Below are 16,643 nucleotides of genomic sequence, written 5' to 3'. Positions count from 1 at the left end.
AAAAAAAATTCAAGTCAAAGTTTCTCCATTAATTATTTTACAGAAGCACTTTCATGCTTTCCATTATACCATATATAACTTTGAATCAGTCGATCGTTTACACAAAGATATTAAAATCAAAGAGTCTTAGATCACAGAGATGCTCCTAATGCTAAAATGTTTTGGTTTGATTGCGTCCAAACAGCAAAGAACAAGTCAGTGCCATTAGTTCGAGGGGGATGAAGAAGAAGGATGGGGCAGCGTAGTTGAAGTAGTTGTAGGAGTTCCCATGAAGTTGGGTTTTGGTGGAATCTGTAAGCCATCAACGCTCCCTTCCAACATCCCCACCACATCACTCATCGACGGCCTGTCGTCTGGCAATGTCTGAATGCAATGCAACCCCACAATTATCATTTTTCTTGCCATTTCATCTTCTTCCTCTGTATTGCCCCAACTACAGCCTTCATCTGTTTCACTTTGTGTAAGATCCTTGTATATCCAATCAGGAAAGTACTCTTCACTCCTCTGCCCCACTCCTTCGTTAGGATTCTTTCTTTCTCCCACCATTTCAAGAACCAACATTCCATAGCTATAAACATCAGACTTGTGGGAAACCTTACCAATGTTTCTAAATACTACTTCAGGTGCCATGAATCCTATCGTCCCCTTCACACCCGTCATCGACACGTGACTCTCTCTGGCTCGGCATTGCTTGGCAAGGCCGAAGTCTGAGATCTTGGGGCAGAACTCATTGTCCAAAAGAATGTTGTGTGGTTTGATGTCGAAATGCAAAATCCTTGTGTTGCAGCCGCGATGCAAGTACTCTAAGCCTCGAGCCACGCCGATGACGATGGTATAGAGTGTGTTCCAATCCAACCCCATATCACTTTTTTGCGGATCTTTATGAAATATATACTTATCCAATGACCCTTTGGGCATATATTCATAAACCAAGGCTCTTCTATTCCGCTCGTAGCAGAAACCTAAAAGAGTGGCTATGTTTACGTGTGAAGTTGTAGTGATGCTAACAACTTCATTGATAAAATCTTGACCATTTTCTTTGGATTCATTCAAAAGTTTCACAGCAACGTCGCGACCGTCTGGTAGCTTTCCTTTGTAGACGGTGCTAAATCCTCCTTGGCCGAGCTTGTTCTTGAAGGAATGAGTGATTTTCTTCAGCTTTGAGTAACTGTATCGCTTGGGTATATGTGTGGAATGTCTCCTGACAATTTCCTCAATTTCTTCCTTGTTTGAGATGCGTATCCTTGTGTAGTAGATGAAGATCATGAAGAGGATTAAAAAAATGATGCTTCCTGAAGCAACTGCAACTGAAGATTGGATTCAGTAAAGCAATTAGCAATGCAATCGAGAAATTGGGTGAATGGTACAATTAAAAATGAAGAGAAGGGTTTGGTTATGAAATTTAAGCATAAGCTAGAACTCTGTAGTACCTATGACTAATTTTGTCTGAAAACTTGACTTTCCTGCAATAGAACATAAAACATGGAGTACGGTTAAGTAATTGAAGTGCTTGATAAAAAGAGCAAATAATAGAATGTTTATTCAAGAGTTTTTGTATAAATAATCTTAATCTTACTCTATGGCACATTGTTTATAGTAAACATCTAAACCAAACCAACCTGAACCAGCTCGGTTCGGGTCGGTTTTTCGGGTTGGCCCAACTTCTTTCAGCCCTACTAATTTCTCTTTACCAACATATGTCTTTTCTGGGCTATCGGGCCTGTTCTTATTTTTATGTTTTTCTCTCACTTATTTATGTGGCCTGTTCTTATTTTTATGTTTCGTAGACATCAATTTTTGTGTGAAAATATGTATTTACCCTCTCCATTTTTTATTCAATTATCACTTTCTCCTCCCTTTATCTCTCCTCTAAAAATTCAACTAATTTCTCTCACTTATTTACTCACCATAACAAAAACCCTAAATATTTATTGCTATCTTCTTCCTTATCACTCTTATGCCGTCTTGAGAGCGGGAGCGAGAGCCTTTTTTTGTCTTCTATTTTTTTTCTTTTTTATGTGGGAGACTTATGTGAACTCTTTGTTTGACCCGTTCTTTTGTTATTTGTTTTTTTTTTGTTTTTTTAATTTTAAGCTCTACAATAGAGTCAAAGATTGAGAGTAGATGTATGAAAAATAAGGGAGAGAGAGGAGAGAGAAAAATGCATGCATTCAAAATCAAAACAAAAAAAATCCAAAGGAAACAAAAAATCGAATGGATGTGGTGTAGAAAAAAATGGAAGAAAGAGAGAGGAGTGTGCGTCTTTGAAAATTTTGATAGTAAAAAAAATAATCAAATCACAAAGAGAGGAAAATGATCCACGAGAAATGGAAGAAAGAATAAGAGAGAGAAAGAGAGAGCTGAGATGAAGAGGAAAGAGTAGAGAAAATGAGAGATACGTAAGGAGGGGTAATTTATAATTTCACCATTTCATAATTGGCCTTTGAAAAATATTATTCAGTTCGATTCCCGTCTTTTCTCCCGTCTTCCAGAAGAAGGAAAAAAAAAAAGCATACACACTCTCTCTGATCTCTTTTTAATTTTTCACTAAATTCTCTCTCATTAATCTCTCTCTTAAAACACTACTTCTTCCATTTCTTTCATTTTAGTAATTTGCAATTCTAAAACTATTTGTTAAAGCGGAGCAAAAATTTAAAAGAAGATCTAAGAAAATACTTCTGAAGAATTGAAATTCATCAATAAGATAATGTTTAAAGCCTATTTCCCAGGTTAATTCATAAAATCTCAAATACTTCACTTTGAGTGTGTCAATTTTCAAATGAATATTTTTCTTTAGTTTTTAAACTTTGAATAAAAAGGTTAATTTTCGTTAATTATTTGACAAAAAAATCTAAATCTATTTTGAAATCCGTCAAATTAGGGTATAATTTCAAACATTTGTTAGCATTTGATGCAATGGAAGGAGGAGAACGAGAAGGGAAATAGAGTTACTAGAAGTAGATATGCTTGTGCAGACGTAAGGATGTGCATCTCCTCTGTCTCCACAAATGCAGTAAAATGGGTACGTCCCGTTTGCTCCGCAGTAGCCGCCACTTTGCTTGCACACGTCGCACGCCATGGTATGCAAATCCCCGTACTCCACATCGAACCCTCGCTGCAGCGCCTTCTCCAGCCGCGCCGTTCTGTTCTCTTTTCCTTCTTCCAATCCCTCTATCGTAACTGTCACTTCCACGTTCATTTTACACCCTCTTATATTTCCACTCAAATTCATCTCCTCAGGCTCCAAAGCATAATTCGCTCTTCCACTTCTTTCCCCTTCCCACCCGCAAAAGAATCTAAATTCGTCCGGAATTCCCTGTTGCGGCGGGCAATCGTACCAGAACGACATGTTCCGATCGTACCAATAATATGTGAGTAGATTGTGATCAAACTTCGCCGTTTCGATTTGATTTTTAGGGCAGTAATCATCGAAGAGGTCTGATCTCGCGATCGTCATTCTATGATCCGTTTGATTGATGTGGAGAACCTTATATTCCAGAGAATTGATCTGAATCGTGGTGGTTAGGTTTTGTTTGCAGTTGAGCACGAATTCTCGCCGCCCGCAAAAGTCCTGCCGCTCGTTTCCCCAAAAAGGATAGGAGATGTTTACCAAATTTCCGCAATTGTAATCGACGCCGCAAGCTTTAAATTCACTGAGGGCGTCCTCGCCGGAACAGAGCGGAAGATCAGACCAGACGGAGGAGAAGAAGAAGGCGACGAAGAAGAAGAGAGGGGCGGGAGTTTTCATTTCTGTGAGAGCTCATGAACAGAGGACGATTTTGATTTGGAAATTGGGAAATTGGGAGAAAGAGATGGCCTCCTTATGCTGCCGGTACTTTCCGGGAAAGTGGACAAGAAACAGGGAAATTCACTGAGGGCGTCCTCGCCGGAACAGAGCGGAAGATGAAACGCGAAGTAGGTGATGAGGAATAAGTTGCTGATGCTGGGGTTAAGGAAGAAGGTCAATGAGAGATGGGTTCTCATTTTCTTGGGCTTCTGAACAACGAAACGATCAAAAATAGATAATCAGCTAATGATTTTTTTCTTGAAAGAAAGTCAGAGTAAAAACATAAACAAAAGAAAGGCGACAGAGACAGAGACGACTTTAGTCAACATTAATATTTTCCAAATTCCAAGCCATCGCCATTAATTATTTTCCAGAGGTACCTTTCTCCTTGCCATCAGATCATATTATATATTTGAAGCGGATGGAGAATAATGGCAACATGAGCTTTACGTTCAATCTCAAATATGTACATCTGATCAACCTTAAAAATTGGTGGAAAAACAAAAAGGAAGAGGCAGTGCTATTGAAGCTTAAACACCTATTTTACCATGAAAACCACAAACGAACAAAAAACTTAGCCACAGCCATTTTGGAGTTGAGGATTTGCTAATTCAAGGCACATTAACAGAATCCAGACATTGTGGCACAGGACCATCCTTCACCAGCACATCATCGATCTTCTCCTGAGCCTCCAACACAGAGAGCACCTAAAGCCAGTGTCTTAAGGTACGATCTGGATGATGAAAAAGAAGATGAAGAAGAAGAAGGTTTGGGCAGCTCAGCCGTAGGCGGTCCAAATAAGGTCGGTTTCGGCGGAATCTGTAAGCCATCGCCATTCCCTTCCAACATTGCCACCACATCACTCATCGACGGCCTCTCCTCCGGCAATGTTTGAATGCAATACAGCCCCACTATGATCATTTTTCTCGCCATTTTCTCTTCTTCCCTTGTGTTGCCCCACCGTACACTCCCTGCAAGATTCTTATATATCCAATCAGGGAAGTACTCTTCACTGCTCTCCCCCACCCCTCCATTCTGATTCTTTCTTTCCCCCACCATATCAAGAACCAACATTCCATAGCTATAAACATCAGACTTATGGGAAACCTTGCCAACGTTTCTAAATATTACTTCAGGCGCCATGAATCCTACCGTCCCCTTCGCCCCTGTCAGCGACACGTAACTCTGTTTGGTTTTGCATTGCTTGGCAAGCCCAAAGTCTGAGATTTTGGGGCGAAGCTCATCGTCCAGAAGAATGTTGTGTGGCTTTATGTCAAAATGCACAATCCTTGTGTTGCAGCCTCGGTGCAAGTACTCTAAGCCTCGAGCGATGCCAATAACAATGTTACAGAGTGTGTTCCAATCCAATTTGACTTCATTTTTCTGCAGTCTTTTGTGGGTTATGTACTTATCCAATGACCCTTTGGGCATATACTCATAAATCAAAGCTCTTTTTTTCCCCTCATAGCAGAAACCCAAGAGAGTTACTATGTTTACGTGCGAAGTTTTGGTGATGCTTACAACTTCATTGATAAAATCTTGGCCATCTTCTGTGGATTGATTCAAAAGCTTCACAGCCACGTCGCGGCCGTCTGATAGCTTTCCTTTGTAAACGGTGCTAAATCCTCCTTGGCCGAGCTTGTTCTTAAAGGAATTTGTGACTTTCTTCAGCTTTGAGTAACTGTATCGCTTGGGTGTTTGTTTGGAATTTTTCCGGATAATTTCTTCAGTTTTGTCTTTGTTTATGTAGCATTTCACTATGTAGTAGACGAGCATGACGATGGTGACGAATATTGCTAAAATGAAGCCTCCTGAAGCAAGTACAACTGAAAAAGGGGTTCCAATTTATACGACTAGTAAACCAATAATTCAATGCTGAAACCTTGTGAATGGTAAAAACTAAAAAGTAGTAGTTTAGAAGTCAAATTTTCTCAAGATTTGATCAATTTTTACTTTCAAATTTCAATTTCATCTCATTTAGACCTGGATTTGATAGATATTCCAACTTTTACCATGTAAAAATTTCTCAGAACTTATTGGGGAGGCTGTCTGATCCAGTTCATCCAATTAGTGGCTTGCTTTCTCCAATGACTCGGTCTATCATGTTTGGTTAGTGAGGAAATTGTACTTGAATGTAGGCCAAGTGGCACATACAAAAGTTAAAAAAAGAGAGAGAAAAAGGCTAAATTACAAAAGGACACCCTAAATCATTTTTATTTAGAGTTACCATAGATGCAGGAGCTTGTCTAAATTAAATCTAAAAAGAGAAAATGGGGAAGAACCTATTATTTTTTAAAGGAAGATTAAAATAAAATTAGGTTTATAGTAGAAAAACAAATTCTATTGATAATTGAGAAAGAAAATATCTCGAGAAAAATTAGGATATTATTTTCACATATGGTTCTAGATTCTTTACCATATCAATTTTTCATTTAAAATATTAATAGATATTTGCTATTTTTTAAGCAAAGGATAAAGCTGAATTTTAGTTTTTTTTTCTACGTAATTTAACCCAAAGACAATCAAAACTTAGCAAATTAATGCAATAAATCTTACAATACTCACCAATTTCGAAAAATAAAATTAGTCCTTCTTTATTTTTTTTAAGGACCCAATGAATTTCTTATCCAAAATTTTCATCAAATTTGCAACTTAAAATGGAGAAGAATGAGAAAGTACCAGGAGCCGGATCAGATCCGCAGACTCCACTTCCACAGATGCAGTAAAATGGGTCCGTTCCGTTTCCTCCACACTTGCCGCCATTTTTCTCGCAATCGTTGCACGCCACCGTATACAAATTCCCGTATTCCACGTCGAACCCTCCTCTCACAGCCTTCTCCACTAATCTCCTCCTGTTATTTGAACCTTCTTTCAATACTTCTGTCGTAACCGTCACTTCGATCTTCATCCCGCACCCTCTCATATTTCTGCTCAAATTCATCGCCGCCGCTTCAAAGGCATAATTATTCCCACTCCCATTTCTTTCCCCTTCCCACCCGCACCAAAATCTGTAATCGTCCGGAATTCCCTCTTGCGGCTGGCAATTGTACCACACGGAGACGTTCCGATTGTTCGAAGAATACATGAACAGATGGTAATCCAGCGTCGCCGTTTCGATTTGGTGTTTGTGTTTCGGGCAGTAATCGTCGAGGAGGTCTGATCTTGCGATTGTCATTCTGTGACCCGATTGGTTGATTCTCAGGACGTTGTATTCGAATGAATTGATTTGAATCGTGGTGGTTCGGTTTCGTTTGCAGTTTAGCTCGAATTCTCGTCGCCCGCAAAACCCCTGCCTCTCATTCCCCCAGAAGGGATATGTTATGTTTACCAATTCTCCGCAATTGTAACTGACACCGCAGGCTTTAAATTCGTCGACGGCATCATCGCCAAAGGATGGCGCAAGATGGAACGCGATGAAGGAGATGAACAAGATGTTGCTGATCGTGTGATTTAGGCCGAAGGAGGGCAATGAGAGATGGGTTCTCATTTTTTTGAGCTTCTGAACAGCCGAATGCATCAGAAACAGATACAATCAACTAGTGATTTTCTAGCCTGAGCTGAGCAGAATGAAAGTCAGAGACAATATAAAAACAAAAGAAAGAAGGGAAGGAGACGACTTTTGGGCAATATTTATGCAACATTGATGTATGAGAAGAGGTTGTTGCTTGAATGGGCAGTATCTGCACCTTAAGAATTTCCATGGAGTGAGAATTTGCTGATAAAATTAAAATATATGTTTTGAATAAGTGATTTGGTCTTGGATGTGCGGACTCCCTCCCTCCCATTGGCTTCCCTTACTAGATCAAACAGAGGTAGTCGCTCTCACTGGACTGAGTTTGTTTATACAACTTTTCAAGTCAAAATTTTATCCATTAAATATTTTCTAGAGCCTACTTTCTGCTTGCATCGAATCATACAGGTTTGAGTTAGTCAACTGTTTACTCCAAAGAAAGGAAAACTATTCAATTCTGAGAGCCTGCTATCAGGGGAAATTGGTTGTTGTTGTCATTCAAGGATTTTAGAACCTAATCACTAGTGGGCTTAAATTTGTGATATATTTCTTTGCTTCTTTCACTTGTGGCATCTATAGAAAAGAATTAAGATCTTTCATACGCTGCAATCTTCCAAAACCCTATTTGACCCGTGAAGAAGAAGAAGAGTGTAATATGCTGAGCTCTATTCAATTGAGCGAGAAAGTGGATGGAGAATGACAACACGAGCTTTACATTCGATCTCGAAATATGTACATCTAAGTTTTAGAAAGTTGATAAAAATTGGTGGAAAAATAAAAAGGGACGAGTGCTAACAAAGCTTTAACATCTATTTTACCATGAAACCACAAGCAAAAAACTAGCCACTGTCATTTGGCCTTGAAGATTTACTTATCCAAGGCACAACAACAGAATCTGGAGATTGTGGCTCTGAACCACCCTTCAGCAGCACATCATCTTCTCCTGAAATGTCTATTTCTTCTGCCTTTCCTTTGCCACTACTCCGATTGTCTATATCCTTCAGAATCTCCAGAGCCTCCAACATCGATGGCCTCGTGTCCTTCACACTTTGCAGACATCGAAATGCCAACTCTGCAACTGCACAAATCATGTCTTTCACTCTCTGATCTGTTTCAAATCCAAGAGACGGGTCAATGAAGTCATGTAATTCGTCGTTTCGGATCTTGTTGATTGCCATTGTCCACAAGTTAATCTCATGCCTGTGCCTTGTAATGTCAACTGCAGGCTTTGAAGATATCAGTTCAACCAATACAACTCCAAAGCTAAAGACGTCGCTTTTACTTGTAAGTTGATAACATTCGTGATACTCTGGATCGACATAGCCTGGAGTTCCTTGTGGAGCAGTTGAAACATGGGTTGCTTGCGTCGGAAAAAGGCGAGATAGTCCGAAATCTGCCACTTTAACACAGAAGTTGTCGTCAAGAAGAATGTTGGTGGTTTTAACATCACGGTGGATGGTCTCAGAAGCATGGAGATAAGCCAGAGCACTTGCAGTCTCTATGGCAATCTTTAACCTTGTATGCCATGAAAGCACACCGGGTTTTGCTCGGTTACCATGAAGATGATCGGCCACAGTGCCATTCGGAATGAATTCATATACCAGCAGAAGTTCACGGCAGCGTCTAGAGGTGCATCCATAAAGGGTGACTAGATTTTGGTGGCGCAAACGTGTAAGGGTCTCGACTTCGTTCATGAAATGCTCAACTTTTCTGTAGTTGTTTTCAAACAACCGTTTAACTGCGACCTGACGCCCATCTCGGAGTTTGCCTATGAAGAGAGATCAAATAACATACAAATTAATTAGAACTTCATACTCAAATCGACATGCTTATGTCAAAAATAACGACTGATCTTTACCATAATAGACGGTGCCAAAGCCACCATCTCCAAGTTCTTTGGCTGGATTAAATTTGTCTGTGGCTTCTTCAAGCTCATCATAAGAGAACAGAGGTATACCCATGTAGTCTTCTGCTTTCTCAAGTTCCTTTGCTGGAGAATCAGAAGAATTGTTTCGAAGGAGAAAGGAGGAGGGAGCATGAGCACGAGCGAGCTTCTTTTTGTGCAAACGGAACCAGATGAAAAAGATTACACTCATTATTATTATGCCTCCAAGACCACAGCAAACACCTGCCATGACATTCCATTTGCAAGTAAAGTTAGTCCACTTTCCAAGCAGGAGATTACTGTAAGGTGAAATCAAGGCCTAGTTTTTACCTATGACGATCTTCTTCCATTTATCATCTTTTGCTGTCATTGTAAGCAATTGGCAAGCAAATCGTTAGACAAGATTGTTTTACCAAAACAATGAGAAAAAACTGTCAAACACAGAACATTACAGGCAGCATGATTCAAAAACAGTTTATAAGCAAGGCCAAGATCAGTTAAGGTTTTTACCGGGCCTTTCCTATTCTACAGCACTAAGATTTCTAGAAAGTTACCCTCTTTGCAGGTCTCGAGATGAGGTCCATCAGGACAAAAGCAAACAAACTTGTTGCTTTCGGATCCACATCGGCCCCCACTATTCTCACAGATGCTGCAGTTTTGGGTGCTCCAATCTAAAGTTAAACCCATCTTCAAGATATCAGAGTAACTCTTCCTCAACAACCCAGAAAAGTCATCATCCCCATTACTAATATGTACGGGCACCTCGACCAAGGATTGACAGGAATCGGAAGAGAAGTTCATAAGCTCCAATAATCCGTCATGGAAAGCTGCAAAAGAATGGAGTTTTCTTTTGCTCGAACAATCAATTGGGTAGCTATAATTGGGAGGAAGGGAAGTACAGTTGTAGAAGAAGAAGAAACCAATATGATCTGAACTGTAACTGAATGGGGTTCGGTCGAGGCTGAAGTTATGAAGAGGAGTTGGGCAGTTCACCTTGTAAACCGCAGCATTTGCCACAAGAAAAGAATGGCTTTGGTAGGAGATATCTCTGATTATATAATCGTCTTGTGAAATTCTGATAATTGGATTTTCATCTTTGCAGGCGATATCGAAACTAGGGTGTCCACAGAAGGGACTGTGTGAATGAGCTATCCAGAAAGGGTAGCTTATATTTGGACCTTTCCCACAGGATTTTGGAGCACAAGCTTCAAACTTTTGGTGGGAGGACAGAGTTTGGTGAGTTAGAGAAGTGAAGAAGATGATAAAAAGAAAAGGGGTTCTCTTGAAATCCATAAGAAATTGAAGCAAGGGATTGAGTCGAGAGTATTAAGCAGAAGAAGAGAAGAATCAGGAAGGTGGGAAATTGGAGGGAAGTTCTTGAAGGAGATTTCAGAGTGTTTGTTGGTTTGAACCAACCCTGTTTGAACAAGAGTTTGGTAGTTGTTTCTGGTTTTAAGTCCTTGAAATCTTTGTGTTCTGATTTTGTGATTGATGTTTGGAAAAAGGAAGAGAAAAGACAAATCATGGTTCAAGCAACAGCAAAGCTCAGAAGTCATTCAGAAGACTTGGAAGTGGGCCACTGAAAGATCATAAGATTGCTTTTGAGAATTTTGTGGCATAAGAACTGAGATTGCTTCCCAAATTTGGATGAAATGTAGTAGGAAAAGAAGAAAGGAGGTTCCTTTAACCGCGGGTTTCACTTTTACCTCCCACAAAATCAAGAGAAGCTTTGTTGAGGCTTTGTTTGCAACGCTGAAAGAACAGTCAACTTGGGCGGCAAAAAATATGATCACGAAAGGATGGTTATAGTTCACCACTACATTTTAAAACACAAGGAAGAAGTGGTCATTAAATCTTTGAATATTGTGTGTAAATTTGACTTCAAAGAAGTTTGGTCATTTAGAAAGGGAAAGCACAAATCTGCCAATCCAAGAAGAAGTAGGTAAAGAGATCAATAGTGGTTTGAGAAGTTTTCTTCTTTGTGATCAACTTCGGATTCACAATTAAATTTTCTTAGAATAGGAAATTAAAACTAAGCTTCAAGTCCAACGTCAAACGATTATTAAAAAGGGTATTTCTAAGAATTAAAGCAGAGCAACCAAATATAAAAAGCTGCCATCATTTGAGAATGGAAAGAATTGACTAATTATATTACTAAAAACGAACCTAACTGTTATTGTTTGAGAATTATTAATGTTGTTGCATTAATAAAAATGAATCTGACCAGCAACTTGTCAAGGTGAACTCACCATTAACAACTAATTATTTAATATTGAAAATTAAAAATATAGATTATTTAAAGGAAACTTGGTTTAAAAGAGATGGAAGAGTAAAGACCTTCGCTAATGAAATTAAAGCTGCTTAGGTTTTGAAGATGCAAGAGTGACGTCATAAATGACGGGGAGCAGAGAGTTGAGAAGGGTATAAGAATAATAGGAAAATAAGGAGTGTTTTTACTAAACTACCCTTTAGGATGGTCAAACAGTTGACTTTGCTATGGCGGTAAGAGGGAGAATGGCCTTTAGAAGAACATGTGGAGGAGGACCGTAAGAATAGGGGCTACTGGCACGAAGACTTGGGAGGCCTCGTACCATCGTTAAATATTTTATAATTAAAATATATATATATATATATATATAATAGAATTTTTTTTTATTTTAAATAACGAGCTCTCAATTTTTCAATAATAATTAATATAAAGATTGATTTTCATTAATTATATCTTCATTTTCCATCATTTTCCGAAGTCTTATTTAAAAGAGAAGAATGTAATCTATGAAATTTTATCTCAGTCATAGATTAGAGGTGCAGTTTTCTCCATGAAAATAGTCCATGAGATTTATCCTATTTTAAATGGGGAGGGAGATGGGATTTGACAAATTTTCTTTATGATTTTGATATTGGAGATGGATGAGATTTGCATTTCTCTAACTCCAAACCCAATCCCATTATGGTTCTTAATTTCTAATCTTCAAATTTTATAATTTTACATTAATATGTTTTAAATGTTAACTGGATAGTTCACACTTCAGCCAAATTCTAATAGAATAAAAAAAAATCTAACAAAATGAAAAATAGTTCACACTTCAGCCACATTCAATAGAATAATAAAAAAAAATAACAAAAAGAAAAGAAGAAGAAGTCAAGATATGAGGGTATTAAACTACAATTTTCTCTCTTTTTTTTGGTTTATTATTAAATTAGAATTTTCAAATCGCATTTATAAGTTAATATTATTCGTGTAGTGTATTATTATTTAATGCGTATAAGATTTGTTGACTTTAAACAGTCAAATCTGAGGATTCCCTTACTTCCACAACACACATTATTAACAGTTGCTGACACGTTCCCATGGACGTAGCCTCAAACTTTAAGGTTTCGTGGGGCCTACTTTTTAGCCTCAAATTTCATCGGTCAGCTAAGATCATCACGACTTTGACTGGTAAGAATGTTGACTTTAACACTATTGGCTGTCTATAAACTCCGTAACATTCTATTGGTTACGACAATTTTACACCGTTGAATTTTTAAAATAAAAATTATAAAACTATCTCAAATATATAGTCACTAGAACATAGTAACAGAGATTTTTAAATCTACATTGCAAGAACAGCTGTATAGAAGTCTTGATAATTTTTTTTCTCTTCTTTCTAGAATTATCCTGAACTTTATTTCTTTTGTCCCTGTAAAATTTCGCTTGTCTCTAAAAGATTTCTAGCTCCACTAGAGGCCTTCATAAATGGCGGTAATAATTTGATACCGTTAAATTTACCAAACAAACCACAAGTACATAGAATATGGTTATTAGAAGTCCGTTAGTAACATTTCCGTGTTTTTAGTTCCCAATTTTATTAAGAATCTCAAAGCTTTTTGCAATTTAGTACATTTCTTATTTTTTTTCATTTTTTTGAAAATATTCTCAAGATTATATAAAAATTTGGGAAACAATCCAAACACACTTCGTTCTCTAGAAAGGGAAATAGACTTACTGGATATGTTTATGCAGACGTAAGGATGTGCATCTCCTCTGTTCCCACAAATGCAGTAAAATGGGTACGTCGCGTTTGCTCCGCAATAGCCGCCACTTTGCTTGCACACGTCGCACGCCATGGTATGCAAATCCCCGTACTCCACATCGAACCCTCGCTGCAGCGCCTTCTCCAGCCGCGCCGTTCTGTTCTCTTTTCCTTCTTCCAATCCCTCTATCGTAACTGCCACTTCCACGTTCATTTTACACCCTCTTATATTTCCACTCAAATTCATCTCCTCAGGCTCCAAAGCATAATTCGCTCTTCCACTTCTTTCCCCTTCCCACCCGCAAAAGAATCTAAATTCGTCCGGAATTCCCTGTTGCGGCGGGCAATCGTACCAGAACGACATGTTCCGATCGTACCAATAATATGTGAGTAGATGGTGATCAAACTTCGCCGTTTCGATTTGATTTTTAGGGCAGTAATCATCGAAGAGATCTGATCTCGCGATCGTCATTCTATGATCCGTTTGATTGATGTGGAGAACCTTATATTCCAGAGAATTGATCTGAATCGTGGTGGTTAGGTTTTGTTTGCAGTTGAGCACGAATTCTCGCCGCCCGCAAAAGTCCTGCCGCTCGTTTCCCCAAAAAGGATAGGAGATGTTTACCAAATTTCCGCAATTGTAATCGACGCCGCAAGCTTTAAATTCACTGAGGGCGTCCTCGCCGGAACAGAGCGGAAGATCAGACCAGACGGAGGAGAAGAAGAAGGCGACGAAGAAGAAGAGAGGGGCGGGAGTTTTCATTTCTGTGAGAGCTCATGAACAGAGGACGATTTTGATTTGGAAATTGGGAAATTGGGAGAAAGAGATGACCTCCTTATGCTGCCGGTACTTTCCGGGAAAGTGGACAAGAAACAGGGAAATTTGGAAAATATGATATATTTTGCAATGGGAACTGATTGAGTTGACTTGACTGTAAAATTACCAATTAATTTGATAGCCGTGAATTGGAATTTTCCTCAGGAGGTGAATCCACCCCAGAAACCACCGTTAGTTTCTTATTATTCAACTCTTCTTCAACTTTTTATTTATTAATCATGGAAATCAACTTTAATAAATTAAAAAGAAAAAAAAAAGATTAGTATGAAGTTTCCGAGGGAAGACTTGACGCACTAGGAATTATTAATTTTATTTGTTTCTTATTTTTAATTACTTTCTTTTAAGGGTCTATTACGCATAATTGTCAATTCCTGAGAATTATCCTACTAGAAATAAAATAACCATTCTTTCTAAGTTCTAATCTAACTTATCGTTAAAATAAAATTCCTTGTGAGGTGAGGTTAGGTGTCGGGTTTTGGTTTGGACTGAGAGGTCAACAATATTGAATTGAGAATAGAGTTGGAAAACAAAATCTCTTCCATTTAATTTTAAGGATGAAAGCGTATCATATTTGAGCATAGTTGTTTCAAATAAGAGACGAGGTATAGTGCATTCTGATCATATCTATTTTGAGTATAGAGGGTCATAAGTTCAAATGCTTAAAATCATCCGGGGGAAATTACCTTCTTTACCATAAATTTGATGGGTATTCTAAAAAAATGTCACAATTTTGTATTTTTTCTAATGTAATTATTTTAATATATTTTTTACTATATTTAAGTTTAAATTCGATTGGTTGAACTGTAACTTTGAAAATATTCCCATGAAATTGAAAGTTAATATATATTACCTTAATTGAGTCATTTTGAAAATAATAAAAGTAATTTTGATCGTGACTCCCAAATATATTTGGATAAAATCGCTTTCATTTTGAAATGGATATGTTTGGTTGTGTTTTTTAAAAAATCTAAAATCACTTTTAAGTTACTCAAGTGTGTTTGAGAGTAATTTTGACATTGCCAAAAATAACTTTTATCATTGTCAAAATCATTCACTTTTCATTTTAGCAAATTAAAAAGTTGATTCTGAAGGTTTAAAATCACTTAAATTAATTTTTAAGGTGATTTTGAAAAATTAATTATACATCAATCTCTTTCTTCAAAATTAGGTTTCACACCTTAGTGAATTAGAGATTTCTTGCTTTTTTTTTGTTAAAAAATAAATAAAAAATTAATTTCTAAAATGGTTATTGTTTTAAATTTCAAAATTGTTTTCCTATTGCAAATTTTGAGAGATTTATTTTTTTCATTTCTAAAAGTTGTCTCTCTTAACTTTTTTTATTTTTTGTTATCCCTGGAATTTTTGTAATCTCTCTGAATTTTTAGTCCTCATCTCCTTTTAAGTTTATTTCTCTCTCTAACATTTTTCTCTAACCTACAAAATTTCTCCCTATAAAATTATTGAGATTGATTATTTAGTTATACATATCATATATTGTTTCATCATAATTACCAAATAAATGGTGTTAATTAAGTTTTTAAATATATATTATTAATTTGGTGATCCTAAAATTACTTTTTAAATCAAATATTAACCATTTAAAACCACTTTTAATTATATGAAAATTATTTTAGAAATGTGTAACCAAACATTTAAAAAAATCAATAAAATCACTTCTACAAAATTCAACTCGTTTTAAAATTATTCTCAACAAGTCTTTAATATCCTAAGTTGATATACAAGTAATTTTAAAAATCTAAAAATGGAATAATAATATATTCAGTCTTTCATTTTGTAGAACGGTCGATTGAGTGTATACATTTGACCATATAATAAAAACTAAGAGAAAGTATCAAATCGAGCATAGCTCAAGTGGTTAAGGCACAGACAGTTTCAGGTGAGTTTTTAATATATTCTTTTGTATCTCACCTCAATATTAATTAATTTTTAAAATCCAAAGTTACATTTTAAATCCCTTAAATTTTGCCTAATTAAACTTTCCAGAACTAAAAAATATCAAATCCCCAAAATGCTTCATTATTGAAAAAATTCGAAAATCTCCTTCCTCCGACTTTTCTTCTTCCTCTGTCGTTCTGTTTCCGTCCATTCCTTTATCTCCGGCCGTCGTCTCGTTCCTTCATCTCCGGTCGCCGTCTTCGTTCTTCTTCGTCGTAGGAACAGTCTGTCTAGCTTCTCTTTCGTCTCCGGTCGCCCGTCCATTGTTTCCGTCCGTTTATCCCGATGTTTCTTTTTTTGTCGTTGGCCGCTCATCGACCATTCGAGCCCTCCGTTTATCCCAACCATTGTCTAGTCGCCGACCAGAAGGTTCGTAGTTTATTTGCTTTGTTTGTTAATTGTAGAGAGATATAGTGATATATACTTTATAGCTAGATATAAGTTATGTTATAATGACTATAGTTTATATCACAATTGTTAAGTGTATGTTGCTTAAGTTTATAGCCAGATATAGTTTATATTTCCATATAAATGAAAAGGTAGTCGGATATAGTTTAAATCTCCACATAAATATATATCTTTCCATACAAGTGTATATTATAACGACTATATTATTGAAATTTGGCAAAAAATTGTAATGAAATGAAACA

At 37.1% G+C, this 16,643-nt stretch overlaps 2 protein-coding genes across 3 annotated transcripts; both read right to left on the bottom strand.

Moving 5' to 3' along the window:
* Positions 1-20: 20 nt before the first annotated feature.
* Positions 21-7,274, bottom strand: LOC111008663 (uncharacterized). Its single transcript, XM_088122252.1, has 5 exons — positions 6,467-7,274; positions 4,495-5,613; positions 2,953-3,762; positions 1,431-1,463; positions 21-1,307 (listed from the first exon to the last, which is right to left on the bottom strand). The coding sequence occupies exons 1-5, from the start codon at positions 7,272-7,274 to the stop codon at positions 205-207; spliced, it is 3,873 nt and encodes a 1,290-aa protein (XP_087978378.1). The 3' UTR covers positions 21-204.
* A 714-nt stretch (positions 7,275-7,988) lies between these two features.
* LOC111008664 (Serine/Threonine kinase family catalytic domain protein) lies at positions 7,989-14,221 on the bottom strand. Of its 2 annotated transcripts, none has more exons than XM_088121981.1 (4): positions 13,173-14,221; positions 9,514-9,546; positions 9,157-9,426; positions 7,989-9,066 (listed from the first exon to the last, which is right to left on the bottom strand). In XM_088121981.1, the coding sequence occupies exons 1-4, from the start codon at positions 13,960-13,962 to the stop codon at positions 8,138-8,140; spliced, it is 2,022 nt and encodes a 673-aa protein (XP_087978107.1). In that variant the 5' UTR covers positions 13,963-14,221; the 3' UTR covers positions 7,989-8,137. The 2 variants fall into 2 exon arrangements, with proteins under 2 accessions (XP_087978107.1, XP_087978108.1); XM_088121982.1 differs by lacking the exon at positions 13,173-14,221 and adding an exon at positions 9,718-10,887 and having other exon boundaries at positions 9,514-9,526.
* Between the last annotated feature and the right edge of the window lie 2,422 nt (positions 14,222-16,643).

This window comes from Momordica charantia (genome assembly GCF_013281855.1).
Source record: "Momordica charantia cultivar OHB3-1 chromosome 3 unlocalized genomic scaffold, Mcharantia_2.0 BLBB01000003.1, whole genome shotgun sequence".
NCBI lineage: Eukaryota > Viridiplantae > Streptophyta > Magnoliopsida > Cucurbitales > Cucurbitaceae > Momordica > Momordica charantia.
The sequence above is the reverse complement of the archived record's forward strand: the minus strand, read 5'-3'. Positions and strand labels throughout refer to the sequence as shown.

Coding starts and splice junctions, on each gene's coding strand:
- LOC111008663 (XM_088122252.1), bottom strand. CDS start 7,274: ATGAGAACCCATCTCTCATTGCCCTCCTTCGGCCTAAATCACACGATC. Junction 3,763..4,494: donor CCTTAAGACACTGGCTTTAG/GTGCTCTCTGTG, acceptor TCCTCTGTTCAT/GAGCTCTCACAGAAATGAAA. Junction 1,308..1,430: donor TCAGACAAAATTAGTCATAG/GTACTACAGAGT, acceptor TCCAATCTTCAG/TTGCAGTTGCTTCAGGAAGC.
- LOC111008664 (XM_088121981.1), bottom strand. CDS start 13,962: ATGAAAACTCCCGCCCCTCTCTTCTTCTTCGTCGCCTTCTTCTTCTCC. Junction 9,547..13,172: donor CGTCTGCATAAACATATCCA/GTAAGTCTATTT, acceptor TTACAATGACAG/CAAAAGATGATAAATGGAAG. Junction 9,067..9,156: donor CTTTGGCACCGTCTATTATG/GTAAAGATCAGT, acceptor CTCTCTTCATAG/GCAAACTCCGAGATGGGCGT.